General features: G+C 43.0%; 1 protein-coding gene across 7 annotated transcripts; it reads right to left on the bottom strand.

The window, feature by feature from the left end:
• Positions 1–487: 487 nt before the first annotated feature.
• On the bottom strand, positions 488–11774 carry gata3 (GATA binding protein 3). 7 transcript variants are annotated; one of them, XM_030720758.1, is made up of 8 exons: positions 11414–11774; positions 10900–11273; positions 9430–9966; positions 7160–7216; positions 6956–7002; positions 4386–4511; positions 1736–1997; positions 488–1456 (listed from the first exon to the last, which is right to left on the bottom strand). In XM_030720758.1, exons 2-8 carry the CDS (start codon positions 11132–11134, stop codon positions 1383–1385), a joined length of 1338 nt encoding a protein of 445 aa, XP_030576618.1. In that variant the 5' UTR covers positions 11135–11273; positions 11414–11774; the 3' UTR covers positions 488–1382. The 7 variants fall into 7 exon arrangements, with proteins under 7 accessions (XP_030576618.1, XP_030576621.1, XP_030576623.1 ...); XM_030720761.1 differs by having other exon boundaries at positions 9487–9966; XM_030720763.1 differs by lacking the exon at positions 7160–7216.
• Between the last annotated feature and the right edge of the window lie 5771 nt (positions 11775–17545).

Raw genomic sequence — 17545 nt, 5'->3', positions numbered from 1 at the left:
ATAGTTTGTATTAGGATGCGAGAGAAACGCCCGCAACGTTGCTGCTTCCTGATGAATCCTCCTCACTTAATGAATGACAGATGTTTTTCGTGCATGTCGGTCTCAGTGTATTTATATATTTGTAGGATGAAACAAAAGCCACTTCAGCCCACGGTGCGCCGCATGGCCTGACCTGTCTGACCCTGCCATTTGATTTGTTCCTCCATTGCCGCTGTTTATTCCTCCACTTCCTGTTTGTGCTCAACTGACCGTAAGAGCTGTTCCTGTGAATGCTGAGAAAAAAAAAAAAAAAAAAAACCCAAAAACTAAAAAAAAACTGGTGGGCGTCTCGAGTTGTGGTTGTAGTGGGTAGGTGAGTGGGTGGGGGTGTGTAAGCATGTGTCAAAGATCACAAGGCACAGAAACAGACAGAAAAGAGCTCTCAACCACAGCTAACATGTCAACAGAGATTAAACTAGTTTATTATTTTCAAAGAGGAAAAAAAAAATTACGAAACAAAAAAGCAGTCATATTTTACACTAGTGATTATTATTAAATTTTTTACAACCATTCAGTCTGCATAACATAAAGAAATAATTCTACATCTTTGTTTCTTTCGTATTTTTGGTACTCTGATTTACATACAAATAACAAATACAGGAACTTTTTTCACAATGCATATAATCTGTGGGCAGGAAGAAAGTCTTTCAGGTGATCGCGTGTGTGCAAGTGTGTGTGTGTGTGTGTGTGTACGTGTACATGTATGCGTGTGCTTGTACGTGCGCGCTTCAACACAAACCAATTGCCCGAGACCTATAGCACATCCAAAAAAAAAAAAGAAAGAAAAGAAAAAAAAAAAAAAAGAAAGAAGAAGAGACGCCTGCAGCCAGAACCGCGGACTCTCTGAAAACTTAATGCAACACAATTCAAGCAGGCAAAAACCAAAGCCTGCCCTTTCTCAAAAGTCTTTCCCTCACCTCCTCCTCCCTTTTTTTTCTTTCCTCCGGGACTCGGAGGCGGCCTCTCCTCACTCCTCCAGCGGCAAGTCTCTCCACCTGCTGCGACTCGTACCCTTCTTGTTGTTAGCTGCCCTGGGGCATGTTTCCTTTTTTTTTTCTTACTTAATTAAAAAGTCTTCATTAAATGTACTGTATTTCATACAATTTGTACAAATATATTCAACGTCTGTCTCTCCTCATCTTCAGCAGAAGAAGGAGGAGAAGAGGAAGAGGAAGAAAGGGAGTGGGGAGGGGGGTTCCTGTTGCACAGGTATAAGGTGAAGAGAGGCGGGTTTGGACATTAAGGAAGAGGGCGTCACAAAAGTTCTTGTAATGTCAGTTTTTGTGATGTCAAGTGTGGAAAAATGGCTTTTTGTACACAAATGGAGCTCCTTATCGTGTGGATCAGCTGGGAGGACAGCCTCGATGCGGTGGTGGCGGCTTGGGGAGGAGGAAAACAAAAAACTTCCCCCTGGAGGTCAGTGCGCCACAGTCAAGTCTGCAAAGCATTCACGTCGCAGAGGTACACTTCGATTTTATAAAAATAAGATACAACTGAGGAGAACAGGAGCCTAAAGCCTGTCGCTCTCACACCGTGGCTTGGTGAGGAGCTTAGATCGGACCAAGAAGCAGTTTGTCTTTTAGGATATGGAAGCAGGTCAGCAGAGGTACCGAAGGGTGTGGTGGTGGCGAGGCCGAGGGTTCAGGAGTGGTGCACCGAGGGGAGCTCTAACCCATGGCTGTGACCATACTGGAAGGGTGGTGCGGGGTGAAGGGGAGGCTTGAGGAGGGGTGCATGGGTGTGGGGGTGGTCAGCATGTGGCCGGAGTGCGAGAAGGGAGGGAAGGATGACATGTGGCGGGACAGGGCGGCCGGGCTGAATGAGCTGGTCTTGTCCATCAAGCTCTTGGAGAAGTCATCCATGTTGTCTTGGGCCTTTTTGCTCTTCTTAGACTTGCTGGACATCTTCCTGTTCCTGGTCTGGATGCCTTCCTTCTTCATGGTCAGAGGTCGGTTGATCTGCTCTCGAAAGGAGAAAGAAAAGATGGCAGATAAATATTTTGTCGTGAACGTTTCACAAGAGATACGAATCTTAAAATTTAAGATTCCAGCATAGCATTTACATCAAAAAAAAAAAAAACCTTAAGTGAGCGGTGTCACCAAGTTTCAGAGTAAATAAGAAAAACGTGGTTCACAAAGAGCTTTTTAGTTCTCTTAGAGGCAGATTTTGGGGTTTTGGACAGACGTAATGATATGTAATGGAGTCCCATTACAAGGCAAATCTGACTGTCCCATCCTGAAACACAAGATTGTTTATCTATACTCTTTGTGAGAATGTGTGTGTGTGTGTGTGTGTGTTGGGTAGGATATGAATGTTGATTCCTTTAAGCTGGGCTGTATCTAAGGCTGTAACTATGCCAGAAAGAGAGAGAGAGAAAAAGGACAGATGAGGGGGGTGGGGGTTAAGGGAAGATGGAGCGAGTGTGTGCAGAACAGAGACGGAGAAGAGTCTGGCAGCTAACGTGCAGCCGGTCAACCACAGAGATACATGGCTATGACGACCGTCGGCATCGGCCAAGTCCTTCTCTCCACCCTCCTCCTCGACCGCATGGTCGTCTCTTGGCCAAAATGGCCCCAGCTGCCATATTCCAGCATAGGTTTAGCAGGGAATGAGAGCTGGATGATGGAATTCCGGCTGTGGGCAGGATTACGAGGGGAGGTGGATGAGGCCGACTGGCTTCCTGATCTTTCTCAGTGGTTCTTCCCGGGGAAATGGGAACAGGGATTTCTCGAGCTGTCTGGGACATTGGCATTTTTTCGCTGACTCTTTAAACAGTGGCCTTGATGATTAGTGGAGGGCAGAGATCTGTTTTTTCCCCGGTGATGTGGTTTCATTCTCTAAGCTTCGACTCCATACTGGGTGACCTTCTCTGCCTCTCGTGCCCCGATTCCAGTTCTAGGGCATGCTACGCCCACCAAAAGCCAGTCTGGTCTCTGCTCTTTGATGCTGAGATGTCTACCGTCTCGCAGAACAAGCCTTGGGCCTCCGGCCTGTGCTCGGCCACCAGCACCCAAGCACATCAAACAAAAGCATTTGAGTCAATGACCGCCACAGAATGCAGAGTGCAAGCTGTCATATCCTCCCTCCAAAAACCAGCAGCTAACCACCTGAAACCTCAGCCTCCGTACAGAGGTGTGAAAGACTGTACACCTCGCAGAAATATAAAGATGAGAAAGACACTGTACAGACAGTGAGAAAACCCCTGATTACTCAGAGAAGGCCATCTATGTTTTGTGTGTTAACACAACCTTATGTTTGTGGCAACTTTTCTGTTTTCACAAGCTCCTTATCTGAGCTTACAGGACAACAGACTGCTACCATCAGGTGTTTTGGGACGGGACAGTACGCTCGCACTCACACATTAGGAGCACATGCAGGCCAGCAGGGACTCCGCTAAATTCTCCATGAAGAATGCGGAATTTGTTTCAAAGGGAGCAAACCCCAACAGAAGTCTGGATTTACCAAAATAAACTAATTTCACAATTACGCCAAGGTCGGGGTCAGTTCAAATGCTAATATGTAACGGGGAAATATTATTCTACTCTCCTTTTAACCTTGGTCTGAATCTGTTTCTGCAGTGCCTAACTATGTGCCAAAAGTAACATGGGAAAATGATTTAACAGACAGCAGTTGCGTGACAAGAAGGCCAGCAGAACAGGATACTCTTCCCTTTACACACTGGGATATAGGCAACCTCTATCTGTTGTCTGTAAGGGGGGAAAATTACCTACATGTGGCCTCAGAGCAGTTATCCTGCTTATTATTATTATTAGTTTCAGCCACAATGGCAGTTTGATTAAAAGTGACAGCTTTGTGCACAGGAGAGGAGAGAGAGGGAGAGATAAACGAGTCCCTGGGGTTTTCAGATTGAGGATGTGAAATGATGTGGTGAGGCACTAACCAACCCAAAACGAATCAGACGGATTGGTGGTCAGAGGGGGGACTCCGAGTCCCTGGCGCGCATGGAACCAAAAGGCTAGAAATAGGAGGAAAAAAAAAAAAAAAGGCGGTCTAAAAATTAATCGAATTTTAATTAAGCCCCCGTCTTTAATATTCAAAAGCAAGGCGGCTGCGGGCTTAGTTCACTTAGGTCTTATACATTTTAGATTCGCACTTACTGCCAATAAATCATATTAATTCTACAGTATTTGTTATCGCCGTGCCCCGGAAATTCTCTGCAGGCACAAGTCAGATAAAATATTCAGAGGGAGAGGGGAAGGTGCCCAGCAGGACGTGATGAGAGAGAAATAAAGAAGGGGGTGATTGGAAGATGGAGCTGAAGGAAAAGATATTGGAGGCAAACCTCGATGGGTATGAGAGATATCCTGTGAAGGTTTATTACTCACATTGTGCAGTTTAAAGTACAGGCCGCAGGCGTTGCACACCGGGTCCCCGTTGGCGTTTCTCCGCCACAGCGTCGTCGTTGTCGTCTGACAGTTCGCGCACGACGTCCCTGCCCGCCTGGCTGCGGACTGTACGACACCGAGGCCGAAAGGAAGAAAAGGAAGAGAAACAAAAACGTCACATGACCGCTCTATGACCCAGTCATCATGGAAGTTTATTCTAACAGCTTTAATACCATCATGCAGGGCTCTTTCTAACACTTAAATTTAGCTTAAAAAACAACACACACACACACAAAATATCCATATGGCACCCATCAAGGGGGATTTACAAGGAAAAGATGGAATTTTAAAAGTTATCAGAATTTGATGTAAATTCAGCAGCCCTGTATCCATGGTATCTTCCATTGACGCAGCAAAGACACAAATCATGCACTTTCTATTATACCTGATTAAATACAATCTTTATTTTCACTCCAGCATTGTGCAAAGCTGCATGAAACATTCAAAACATGTGAAGCTTTTATTTTGACAGTATATGCATTCTCCATATCTACCCAGTGGAAGTCATTTTTGCATTTAGTGCAGGCTGAAAATAGTTTTAAACAAGGAAAGAAATACAAAAAAAAAAAAAAAAAAAAAAAAAAAAGAGCTGCTTTCACTCGGGGCTAAAAATAGTCACGTAGAGCTCATACCTCCTAGAGAATAAATATTTACAGAAGACATAAAAGCAGTGCCTTGAAATGGGAGAGCTATTAAATCTGATTAACCCCCCCCCCCCCCCCCCCCCCCCCCCTTTTTAAATGCCTGTTTGTGCCACAAAGCCTTGTTTTAAATGTCAACCACGTGACGTCAGACAATTGAAACGAAAAGAAAGGAGATGAAATGTATAGATTTGGCATGATTAGACTTAAAAGGCCTCTTATAGCATGTATGCTTTGGATTTTTCAATATGCACACAAAATATGAATACATGATGCGGTGAAATGAACCATATGGCAATAATTGCACGCCAGTTTAAAAACACACAGTTAAAAAAAAAAAAAAAAAAAAAGTAGATATTTTTGGCTCCGCTGCAGGCTACTAGAGTAAAACCCTCACTTCATCCTGCAACAGTGAAAGTCATGTCTTCCGATGGATTTCAGCTGCCTGCCTCACAGGCCAGTTTGCTGCAGTGGCTTGACATTGATGTTATAATCTCTAAAAACAATCAATAGACAGGTGACCGCAGAGGACACACTAACTTAAAGGACTGCATTATCTCAGGGAGGGATTTCCAATTATACACGTGTGGTGGCCTAATAACCCCTGCTGCTGCTGCTGCTGTGTGCAGCGAATAGCCAATCACAGTGGAGGGATACACGTTATTAAATAATCTCTTTTTTTTTTTCCATTTCACTTATCGTCATAATTTGACCTCTTTTTTCACCATGTTAGCTTTTTCTTCGCAACCAAAACTTTAAATATGAGCAATGAAAGAGTGACAGGATTATTATTTGTTATCTTGATCCCAAATCCTCCTCTTAATTGTCACTTTCTGGCCTCTGCAGTTTTCCCTGACCTTTTTCCCTCCATAAATAAGAACTACAAGGTCAAACGCTGGCCTGGCAGTTACCCATACCTGACCATCCTCGTGTATTTAAGCAGAGATTATAACACTAAACAATCTCAAGTCGTGACTCTCTGTCTGGCCTGGCTCGGGCTCCCTCTGCCTTTATGTTTTGACTGGGGAAGCGGGGCTGTGTTGTTAAAAGCGACTTATCTGCGCTGCTCAGATATCCGGCAGCCCTTTCCTGAGTAGTCGGCTTTTCACATTATAGAGACGAAGTGGTGCAGAGAAGAAGTCCAGAGCAGAAGAGGACTGGACGGCCATTTTTGCCTCGAAAGATTTTTTTTTTTTTCCTCAAAGAGAGGGGAACTCCTCTGAAGCTCATAAGAGATGCAAGCTCTGATGAGAGGGGCTTTCCCCAAAATAACTGCAAAAATAGCTGCACTTGAAAAGCAAGAAAAAAAAAAGTTTGCTTATATTTAAAGTACAGGCTTTCCTAAATTGTAAAAAAAAAAAAAAAAAAAAAAAAAACTTATACAGCTCTTAAGAGTACATGGCTGCAGCCATGCTCGGTTTCTTTAATGCAGGCAGCGCATCTCCAAAATCACAATCATAATATTTTATTAACCCCAGGGGGAAATTTTTTTATTACAAATACTCAGGTATAAATATGAACGATGGAAAATGTAAACTCTCTCTTTAAAAAAAAATAATAAAACTAAGTCGCTCAAAGTGCAATGTTTTAATTATATATTCCAAAGTTAAACAGTGCTATGCACGATATAAATAATATATTAAGTGAGAATAGTCCAGGTGTCATAGGAAGGAGTTCTAAAGTTTGGCCACAGGTAGCGTTCTGTAGTGCACCGTGGTGGAAAATATACATGGGGCCTATTGTTCAAAAAGAGTATTATGTGAATCAATGACAATTTTAGCAAATAAAAAGTAGCACCGTCATTGCATTTAAAAAAAAGAAAAAAAACTACACTTTTTTTTTTCTGTGGTAGTATCTGAAAGCAGAGACCTGCACTTGTCGAGTCAATTTCCTGCAGCTAATAGGCCTACTTCTTCCTGGATAGGGGAAAAAACAGAGAGAGAGACGGAAATGTCATCAATAGAGAAACATGGTGGAGACGTACCAGCCGCCGTTTGGGTTTGATGAGAGGGCGATTCTGCCCGTTCATCTTGTGATAGAGTCCGCAGGCGTTACACAGATAGTGACCCGTACCGTCCCGCCTCCACAACGGAGTCGACGTGGCCCCGCAGTTCACACACTCTCTACCTTCTGCAAGAGCCAACGCACACATACGTACACACACACACATACACACACACACACAGAAGATGGAGAGAGTGCCCAGGTCAGTTGGTCCTTAAAATAATTAGCAATAACTGTCGGTGCATGCTCAATACTGAGAATAAAAAGGTTAGTGAAAAGTATTTTTTATAAAGTATTCAGTAAAGCATAATACAATAAATAGCATTTACTAATAATAATATTAATAATAACTAAACACACTAGCATTAGTTATTAACAACAACAGCAATAATAATAACAACTAGACACGCTTGCAGTAGTTGATTTATTCGTCACACACATACCACGCACACACACACATTAAACACATGTGGTTAATGCTGATATCGAATACAGCAGTTGTGTTAAGGTCCATAAAGCATAAATTATTTCAGTAAACCACAAAAATCTTCAAACTGCGTGTCCATGAATAGGATTTTAGACTGAGCAAAATCCACTTTGGAGCGTGACAATTTTTTTAAATAAATCTAATACAACCGCCTTCTTCTCGCTCCGTAAATTTCCCATTTTAATAATAATAATAATAATCATAATATAATAATAATAATAATAATAATATAATAAATAATAATAATAATGTTCTTTTATTTTGAAATTGTTGGGGGGTGGGGGGTGGGGGGGGGTCAGGTTTGACTGGCACTTCTCTAGTGACACCGACAGGTGAGACGCGCACTAACAGTTGGATTATGGTATATGGGGGGCCTGAAACTGAAACAAGGGAGCTCGCTGCACTCGCAGTCAGATTATTTGAAAGCAGAGACTCACTCACACAGGGCTTTTGTGCAACGCCGAGAGCCTTTTGCATTCTCAGGCATGCAGCCACACTTCCCCTTTTTTTCGAGCTGCAAACACACACAGCCCGACTTCTTCACAAAGCCTAAAAGAGATGCGTCAGTCCGGGTCGTACCGCGTCGTTTAGAAGTGATAGACTTGCAAGCACCTGGGAAAGAGTGTGATTCTACTTCTGTCTTTTTTTTTTTCTCCTTTCTTTTTTGGCTTGAGAATATGTTGCAGAAATCAAACAGGAACTGATCCAATGCATGTGACTTAAGAAAAAGCAGGCCTCTGCAATGCAGCTTTTGCACAGTGTGTTTAGGCTTTTGGAGAAATGCTTTCAGTGCAGTATTGAGTTTGCATAAAGCACGCCGCATTGAAAACCTGATTAAAATTAAAATGAAACTCTTCAGATCACCAAATATATTTAACTGCACATTATCTCACATGATCCCAGAACTGAAATCTTTATTTGCACTAATGACCCAGTGTATGATGCTGAATAATCCCAATGATATGCATCAACTAATCCTCTGTTTTCTATACTCCCCATCAAAGACGCTGATATTAATCTCATTACAGAAAACTGGTTTTCAGCTGCGCGGCAATAACCTTTAAAATAATTACCCAGTCTCCTCACAATTTGGAAATATCTCCCTCCTCTCTATCTGTCTGCCTTTTTCTCCCCTCCCTCGGTGGTTCGTGCACTCTGCCACGGCGACGGTTCAGTCGCTTTTTCCCTGTGAATGAACGAGCAGTATCCGGTGCTCTACCGCTGGGTAAACAATGCAACTGTGGCGTGCACTGGTCCGACAATAATGGGATTATCTTAAACATATAAACGGGGCGACACAGCCCCGGGAGCTGGCTTCCCCTCCGTCTCTCTCCCACTCTCTGTTAGTGCAGAGGAAGATGAAAAAAAAAATGACCTAATTTATGGTTCAACTCGGAACTCATTTGCGTCATAATTTTTTTTTTAACTTCTATAAAATTAAAAATTTAACGCATAATATTCTTTCAGTTGTAAATGGTGTTAGTCTTTTACCCCCATTTTTATTTTTTAAATTATTTAAAAATAAATCTAAGATGTTTGTATTATTTTTAATAATTATTTTAAAATTATTATTATTGTTATTATTATTATTATTATTATTATTTTTATTTTTATTATTATTATTATATCAGACCATGAAAGAGAAATCTATGAGGCATTTGGCGCCTGTTTAGGTTAAGTTGTGTGGCCTTGAATCCCTAAATAGAGAACCGTTTCATGTGAGGGTTGAATGTGCTGGTTATGGGCATTTATTTTAGAAGGCTATGTGAGATTAAACATGGCTGATCATTAAGGCTGCAAATCTGGGGAATACTGTTAGATCAAAAGGGAATGTAATAAAGCGCACGCCTACCTGAAGTGGACCTTGTTTTTGGTCTTGTTTTGGAACCATAACTAGAAGATGACCCACCTATCAGGCTACTTGGTGGGAAGAGGCCTGGGCCGTATTCGGGGACATAGGGTGGGTATGTGGCGATGGGGTGGTGGGCAGAGGATGACCCTGCTCCGATTGATGCCACGCTCCGGCTGTGAGCTGACTCCAGTTTCATACTCTCGGCCAGGGTCACTTGGTACTTTATGCACTCTTTATCCTCCTGCCGCCCGGAGCTGCTGGAGCCGGGGGTAGATATGCCCGGATCCGGGGATACGTCTTTAGGAGGGGTCGGGGGAAACGTGAAGAGGTGCGGACTGGAGTGACCGGTAGACAGGGAGGAGGAGGAGGAGGCTGGGGGGTAGACGGACAGGCTGGCCGGGGAGCCGTGGTGCAGCGGGTTCTTGGGAAAGGGGCTCAGGTTCCAGGGAGAAGTGCTGTGGTGCGGGGGGATTCCTTTGCTCCCCTCCAGCCAGGGCAGAGAGCCGTGCAGTAATGAGGGACGGCACACCTGGCTACCTGAGGCAGCACAGAAAAGCAAAACAAGAGATCACAACCTGACTTCAGTCAGCAGCAACAATAAATACACTTTGCCATTTAGAGCTGTGGATTTTTAGGCCTAAATGCGCAGAATTCAAACTTTCACGCACGAATTGAGCAAACAAATTAGGTGACAATTCTTTTCCCTTTTTTTTCATACTTTTCTACACACTAAAGGAAGCGTTCACTGTAACCAGCATCCAGTCGTCCATTCAAAATACTTTATACTGAGAGTCTGTTTCCGTGTATAATTTATTTGAACGCTTGTAGCGTGTAGAAACTTGATAGTTTCGTGTGACCACGCACGTGAATAATTTTACCCTTTAACCTTTTCATTGAACGGGCCTAAATGCAACATCTGAATGCATATAATTCAAAAGAAACTTGACTGTTGAGGAAGTAAAAACCTACATCATAGGAAACTACATAAATGACTATGCGCCGGTGACTGGCACATTAGAAAATAGACTTTGTGTGAGCGACCACTAGCAAAAACATTACCAAAGTATTCCAGGTGTATCTGTCACTTCAGTGCCAACACGTCTACTTGTTTAAATCCGTAACTAAACACTCGATCGATCCAGAAAGCAAATTAGGCACGGGCTTTTGAAAAACTTCACTGGCACATGAGTCAGCTCGTGTTTGTGAACTTTAAACGGGAATTGACTGCAGTGCAAGCGCTACTCAGAAACCATAGACGTAAACTACACACATTTACGCCGTGGTTTCACAACACTTGAGTTTTTATAAGCCAAATCAGATCGGGTTAAAACCGAAACTCTTTTTGTCTGGGTCACAGTGAGAAAATAATTCCAAACCGTAATGGAGCCTGTCTGCAATTACGCACAGGCATCCAAACGGGGATAATGTGCACATTATTAAATAAAAGGCCTAAACAGGCCGTTTACTTACTGTGTGGAGGAGGAGGGTACCTCTGGACGGCTCGGACAGAGTTTCCATAGTATGGAGAGACGTGGTTCCCCTGTCCATCGATATTAAAGAGTACATCCACATCTTCAGCGAGGGGATACTGCGAAGGGTCCATGTATGAGTGACCGAGGCCCGGGTGATGTGAGCCGGGATGCTGCTCGTTCATCACCGCGGGATGATGGCTTATCCATCGTGGCTGGTCCGCACTTACTTCCATCGCTTGGTTTCTTTTTTTCGTTGCTTTAGCAAATGTTCATGTACGCTGAAGCAAATTGGTACAAGTCAAAAGATAAGAAATAAACTGTCCTAAATCCGTTTTTGTTAAATCCACAGGTTCCGCGCTTGCTTCCGATCACCTGGAGAAAGAGAGGAGAAATTATTGTCTTAGTTTCTCACATTTGTTTACATGCAGCGCGTCTAAAATTGACAGGAGGCTCGCGTTCTGGGTAAATTTACACGCGATTTACAGAGACAGATAATTAAACACGAAACATACCCGACATTACAAATGCAACAAAGGTGCTGTCATAGAAATACGTCCAAAATGGAATCCAGTCCCACGCAGAGTTCCTGAACTTCTTTGCAAACAAACAAAAAATATATATCAGTGTTTCAGCCCAGCTCAACAAGTAGCGGAGGTTTGTACAGGGCGCAGGCAGGGCTTGTTTGCAGTGGATGGCTTCACTGCACACTGACCAGCACCAGCAAGTTAAACTCACTGATCAAATCTCTGTTTGTGCGCAGTTGAAGCCCTCTCCATTAACTCCGCTCCTCTCTCTCCCTCTTTCCCTCTCAGTCTGAGTCTCTTGCTCACTCACCCTTGCCCTACCTCTCTCTCTCTCGCTTTCTCTCTCTTGCTTTCCAGTCCTCCTTTTTTTCTCTTTTTTCTTTCGTTCTCTCTCTCTCTTTTTTTTTTTTTTACAGTGAAGGCATTCTTTCAGGATGGCGCCAGGCAGCTCAATGCTTGCAGACAGCTGTGGCGCGACGCAACTTAAGGAGGGTCTGTCAGTGTCATCAGTTAAGGGGAGGGGCCTGCCCTAATTGAATATAACATTGGGCCAGGAGTGATATAGAAGTGCTGCAAGATTTTTATTTTTTTTTCCAGTGACCTTGTCGAAAGAAGTGAAATTATTTAAAATGCGGAAATTTGACTTTAGTAAGGCCTTATAAACTTAAAAGCTGATTTATGCATGTAAACGTGGTGGGGCACAAACCTGGTTTGGAAGGAAGTTTTTTTTTTTTTTTTTTTTTGAATGAATTTATAAAATATGTGTTCACTTAAATACCTAAAAAGGAAAAGTTATATATCTATGAACTTATAAACAAATATTTTTAAAAAGGTACCAAGGATAAAGAGAAGTTTTAGTTTCTTTACTTTTATTAAACCACCCACTAAAGTCTTTTTTTTTGTTTTTTTTCCTGCCACAGTTTGCGAGCGCAGCGTCAGAAGAAGAAAGAGAGAGGCTGCTGCAGAGCCTGTTGCTCTGGGCCAATGGCACGTTGCGGGACATTTATGCTCTTAAAATTGTGACAGTGCGTCCTCTCGCGGTGACAGGCACATTATTCAAATGGCAGATCCAAATTGAGCCGATTTCCTCACCGTGAAGCCGGTACGGACAAGGACGCCTGGGTGACTGAGCTTACAGCCTACAAACAAAAAAAATAAATAAATAGCACTCCTAATGTAGGCTATCACTATCTATTGGCTGTCACTTAACTCACTCAGTATCTGTGCAGCAGCCGCAACCTGCTCACTGCAGCGACTCAGACAAGCAACAATGGGCAGTGTCATGATTTATTCACAGCAGTGCATTAAATGTAAGGCGATAACGCGCACAGGGAGTGATTTTACCCCACCTCGCCTTTGCCTTTTTTTTTTTTTTTTAAATAAGCAACTGTAATTTAAAGAGCAACCTTTAAATCGGAGCAAAATTCATCCGGTGTGTTCAGTGTGACACAGGCATGATGCCCTGTGTCTTGAGCAGTTATTCCACTTCAGAGAGAGCCCCCCTGGGGAAGTATTTTATGTCTAAATCCCAGTTTGGTTTCTCCATATACTGTCAGATTGGCAGTGTGTAATAGTAGAGCAGTGCGTGTGTGTGTGTGTGTGTGTGTATGTTGGGGGCAGCCGCGGCGACGCCACTGGATGTGACGTCACCGCGGTGTAAACAGTCAGGAAATGAATCCTGTCACGGCGGCGGGAGCGCGCACGCCCTCGCACCACGTAGGTATCAGCTTGATTGTACTGTGAGTGTAATATCAGGTGGGGTCATTTCCTATGGGAGATTTATTGGCTGCACCGAAAAAAAAAAAACTGCATGAAAGTAATCAATAAAGGCGCCATCAGTTAGATTATTTAGCAGGTGAGCCTTCAGTGCCACACGCTCAGGTGAAGGCTCATTCATTCATGCGCCTAATTTTTCACTCCCACTATTTGAAATTATTAAGGTTGCTCTGAGCCGAGCGCGTGGGAGCACAGACAGAGAAAGACTTGGCAAAGCGTCGTATTTTTCCTCTCCAGGATAGCCCTACCTGGAGAGAGAGGGAGAGAAGAGGGAGCGTTTCTCACACAGGCAAACCTGAGACTGAACTTGGATGCAAACTGCTGTAGCTGCCATTGTCAAGCTGTCAGCGGACTCGTGTAATTATCCTCTTGAAAAGTATCGCGGAGCCATTATCCACAAAGTACCCGTTATAGGTGCTCGAAGGCAACACATGACGGTAAATGTAGCCTAAAATCCCGATTATGTTTTTTTGTTTCTTGACTGGATGTATCGAAGCTTAGAGAATGGGACATGGAAGCCATCCCATGACTTGATTCCCCAAGCCTCGGTGTCAATAACGCCGGAGCTTATTCTGCACGGAATATAAGACTGGCTCTCATAAAAAAAAAAAAAAGAAAAAAAAAGCAAAGAAAGAAAGTTGTCATTTATAATCCTAAACTGTCGTCACGAAGGGAGAACCGGTGGCTTCAGCTCTTTCCCTTTCAGTGTGTGTGTGTGTGTGTGTGAGAGAGAGAAAAAGAGAGGGGCTAAAACGAGCCCACATTAGTCTATTTTTTGAAGTTAATGGCCTACAAATAGCAGTGGTGTTGCGCGTAAAGGTTTATTCATAAACGCAGGCGAGGGTCCAGCAGGCGCTTTTGTTGATGGCTGAGATAATTTGTGCGAGATTCTGTCAGAGCCAGCTTTGATTAAAATCAAGACACTTTCTTTTTTTTCCTACATGGCGGCTGAGAATTTAAGACAAGAACGGATTATTCCATTGTGTGTGTGTGTGTGTGTGTGTGTGTGTGTGTGTGTGTGTGTGTGTGTGTGTGTGTGTGTGTGTGTGTGTGTGTGTGTGTGTGTGTGTGTAGGGGGATCAAATGTTTTAGATAACGTCTAATGCGTGTGTGCACGTGTGTGTGTGTGTGTGTGTGTGTGTTTACTTTGTTCCTCAGCATCCCGTGTATCAAGAATTACAATCATTGTTTTTCCTCATAAATAAAAGTTTCCTTCCGCCAGCTGATTAATCAGAGGTCAGGGAGATAAAATCATACAGTAATAATACACTGAATGTTACAACAGTTATGACACCACCAGTGTTCGCCCACTACTGCCACCACTATTACTACTACTGCTGCAATATAAATCATTTTTAAAAATATAAGTAGCACCTCATATGTAGTATATTTAGAACAAAGAAGAAAGAGGTGCTATTTTAAGATATATTTTTTAAAACAACGTGTGTGCGCATGCGTGTGTGTTTACGGCCTGTTTCACCGTGAGATTTCATATCTGGGGTCATAATGTGTCATATAGGTTCATTTATTCCAGCACACACTGATCAAAGGCATGTAGCTAGAATTAAACTTTAATTTTGTTAAATATAAAACCATATTAAAACATATAACTATAAAAAAGATCAAATTAAATTCAAAAGCACTTTGGCGCAAGTACAGTTTAAAACAGTAAAACACACGACATAAGAACATAATCCAAAGAGCTGGTTTGAAAAAGAGATGCCCAGCCAGTGATTAAAAATGCTACAGGCTATAGTCATGCTGTAAATTGTGATATTTTTACTGGTTAAACGCTCATTTAGACATTTTGAAACCCGTATAGTACCGCAGGTAGCCTATTTGTTTCTTACTCTGTGAGTCATTTGTCACCTTTCTAGTCTTTTCAAGAAAAAACTGGGGCTTCTTTTCTGTCAGCATGAGAACCAGTTCAGGTTCTTAGAACAAAACTAGGGCGTAAAATTCTGCTTGTTGGGCGCGTGAAACTTAAAAACAGAACTGGCTTTCCTAGAATGATTTAAATGAGCCAGAGCAGAAGGATTGATCACATTTTCTTCGAGTGTGTTCAAAAAAAAAAAAAAAAAAAAGCACGCCGGATTTTATGTCATTCTTCCCAACGAAGAAGAAAAAAAAAAAGCAAAGAAAGGGGGATGCCAATTGACTGACTTGTGATTCTTATCTTTATATCACGTCTCGCCAGACGCACTGATGTAATCTTTCATTTGAGGTGCAGGGCCTTTTCACCTCCTATCTTGTGCATCTCCAAACAGAAGTCATTCACATTCAGGTACTAAATTGTTTTGACTAATTTTTATAAATTCGGTGTAATTTAGATTAGTTTAAACTGCAGTTCGGGATGCTAAATGTCTCTGTGACACCTCTGTGCAATAAAGAAATCTCGATATCGACGTTAAATTCAAGTGAAAGTCCTCTCCGCTCGAGCGCTCTGGCACTTTTTCTTTTTAATCCGAGTTTATATTATTTTAACAGCAATTTTTTTTTTTTAAATCTCACCCACCCAAAAAGCGGCGTGGCTATTTTTAAAAGCAGAACAATTAAGGGGAAGAAAGGTATCAAGAGCAAAGGTGCGCGAGGTTTCACTCGCGCTCGGCTCGCCGCGTGCAAATAACCGTCGGAGCTTTTGGCCCGTGACAGTGCGCGTGTGATGCCCCTAATTTGCCTTCCTATTCATTCAAAACAGCGGCTCGCTCCCTCTCTCCCTCTCGCACCGCCATATCGAGACATATCGACCAAAGACGAGATGGAGGAAACTAATAACGGGGGAGGGGGAAACGCAGCCTCAGCAAGCCCGGCTCCTTTTTATGACCCGCCGGCAAAGGTAATCAGATCAATTTCACGGTTTGTATGGGATTCTTGCCTGTACCACCAACCTGAGCGAGAGGTAATGGGTCGCTAAAAACACTCATCTGTGCTATTTTGGGGGTTAAAGATTCTAAGAAAAGAAGCCGGCTGTCGTTTAGCCTTTTGCATCTCAATTCAATATCGGCGCTTGGCGCAGGCGAGCCGAAAAGAGACCGTTGCTAGCTTCATTATTAGGCCAGCCAACCAAAGCAAATTTCTCTCGTGTTTCTAATAAATAAAAGCGCACGGAAAGCAGGCGGCGACGTTAAACGCAACAATGGCGCTCGTTATGGATGTTGTAGCCAGTATTGTCAACACTACAGCCCCCCCTTTTTTCAGCAAGTGCACGCAGAACGATGTTGGGGGGAGAGATGAAGGTGTAAACGGGTTGCTTCGTCTCTGACTCCAGTGAAGTCCAGCCAAATTATTATTATTATTTTTTTTTTTTTACTGCTTTTCGTTAATGGTCATTTAATCTAGCACACACACGCACACACACACACACACACACACACACAAAAAAAAACATTCGCAAAAGTTTCCCATCATTCTTAGACCGTCAGTGAGCTCACAAACAGGCTACAAAGCCACCGAGGGAAGCGGCAGCCCATTGGATGGAGCATTTAGGATGCGGTGGCTTCAGAGCAAATCTAAATATTTACTGACCTGTAGTGGACGCTGGACGGGTGGAGGCTTTTTTTCTGCAGATGTGAAGGAAGAGTGACATAGAGATGGAGGCGCCGATGGCATTTAGAGAGAGAAAAAAGAAAGAGAGGGCGAGGAGCTGTGGACGGGGAGGGGAAAAACACACACACACACACACATTCTCAGCACTGCGCTGCTAGTAGTGGTGGTGGCGGCGGCGGTGGTGGTGCGCGCGCCCTCGGTCCCAGAGTCACATCGTCATAACTCACCGCGAGGAGGAAACACGCGCGCACATAGGCTACACCGGGCAGGCTGCACGAGCATACGGGCCAACCAAAGGCGGCCTCTTTACCGTACTTACTGTACAGAGCACGCCAGCTCTTCCGGGTCTGAATGCACAACAAGTTATGGGGATAGAAAGGCAATAGAAACCAATGAGAATCTATTGTTGGGTTAAAATAGAGGTAATCTGTATCAGGCAGTTATTTGATAAAATTTTGCTGGCCTTTTAAACTGAATTTCCTGTTAAAAATGTACTATATTTTTCTGTTTATTCCCATTTTGATGTACAGTATCCCAATAAAACCAGGTGATCCTATTAATTCAGGAGACGCCCAGTGCTAACATATAAGGTGAATGAAATAGAAATAAATAACATTTTTCGTGTTATAGTTTTAAAAAAGAAACACGTTTGTGGGTATGTGCGTGATTTTTTTTTTTTTTTTGGTTTTCTGATTGAGCAATGCAAAACAGTATATTGTGTAACTGTAACTGTCTATTATCTATATAGCCTTTTATGTGGCGCCTGTACAGTTTGTGCTCTGCAGATATTTCACCGCA

This window comes from Archocentrus centrarchus, chromosome 23 (genome assembly GCF_007364275.1).
Source record: "Archocentrus centrarchus isolate MPI-CPG fArcCen1 chromosome 23, fArcCen1, whole genome shotgun sequence".
NCBI classification, from domain to species: domain Eukaryota; kingdom Metazoa; phylum Chordata; class Actinopteri; order Cichliformes; family Cichlidae; genus Archocentrus; species Archocentrus centrarchus.
Note: the sequence above shows the minus strand (reverse complement) of the source record. Positions and strands in the feature narration are given on the sequence as shown.

Excerpts from the sequence above, each read along its gene's own strand:
- gata3 (XM_030720757.1), bottom strand. The coding sequence starts at position 11,134 with ATGGAAGTAAGTGCGGACCAGCCACGATGGATAAGCCATCATCCCGCG. Across the intron at positions 9,967-10,899 it reads GTACCCTCCTCCTCCACACA|GTAGCCAGGTGTGCCGTCCC; the intron begins GTAAGTAAACGG and ends GTGCTGCCTCAG. Across the intron at positions 7,217-9,429 it reads AAAAACAAGGTCCACTTCAG|AAGGTAGAGAGTGTGTGAAC; the intron begins GTAGGCGTGCGC and ends TGGCTCTTGCAG.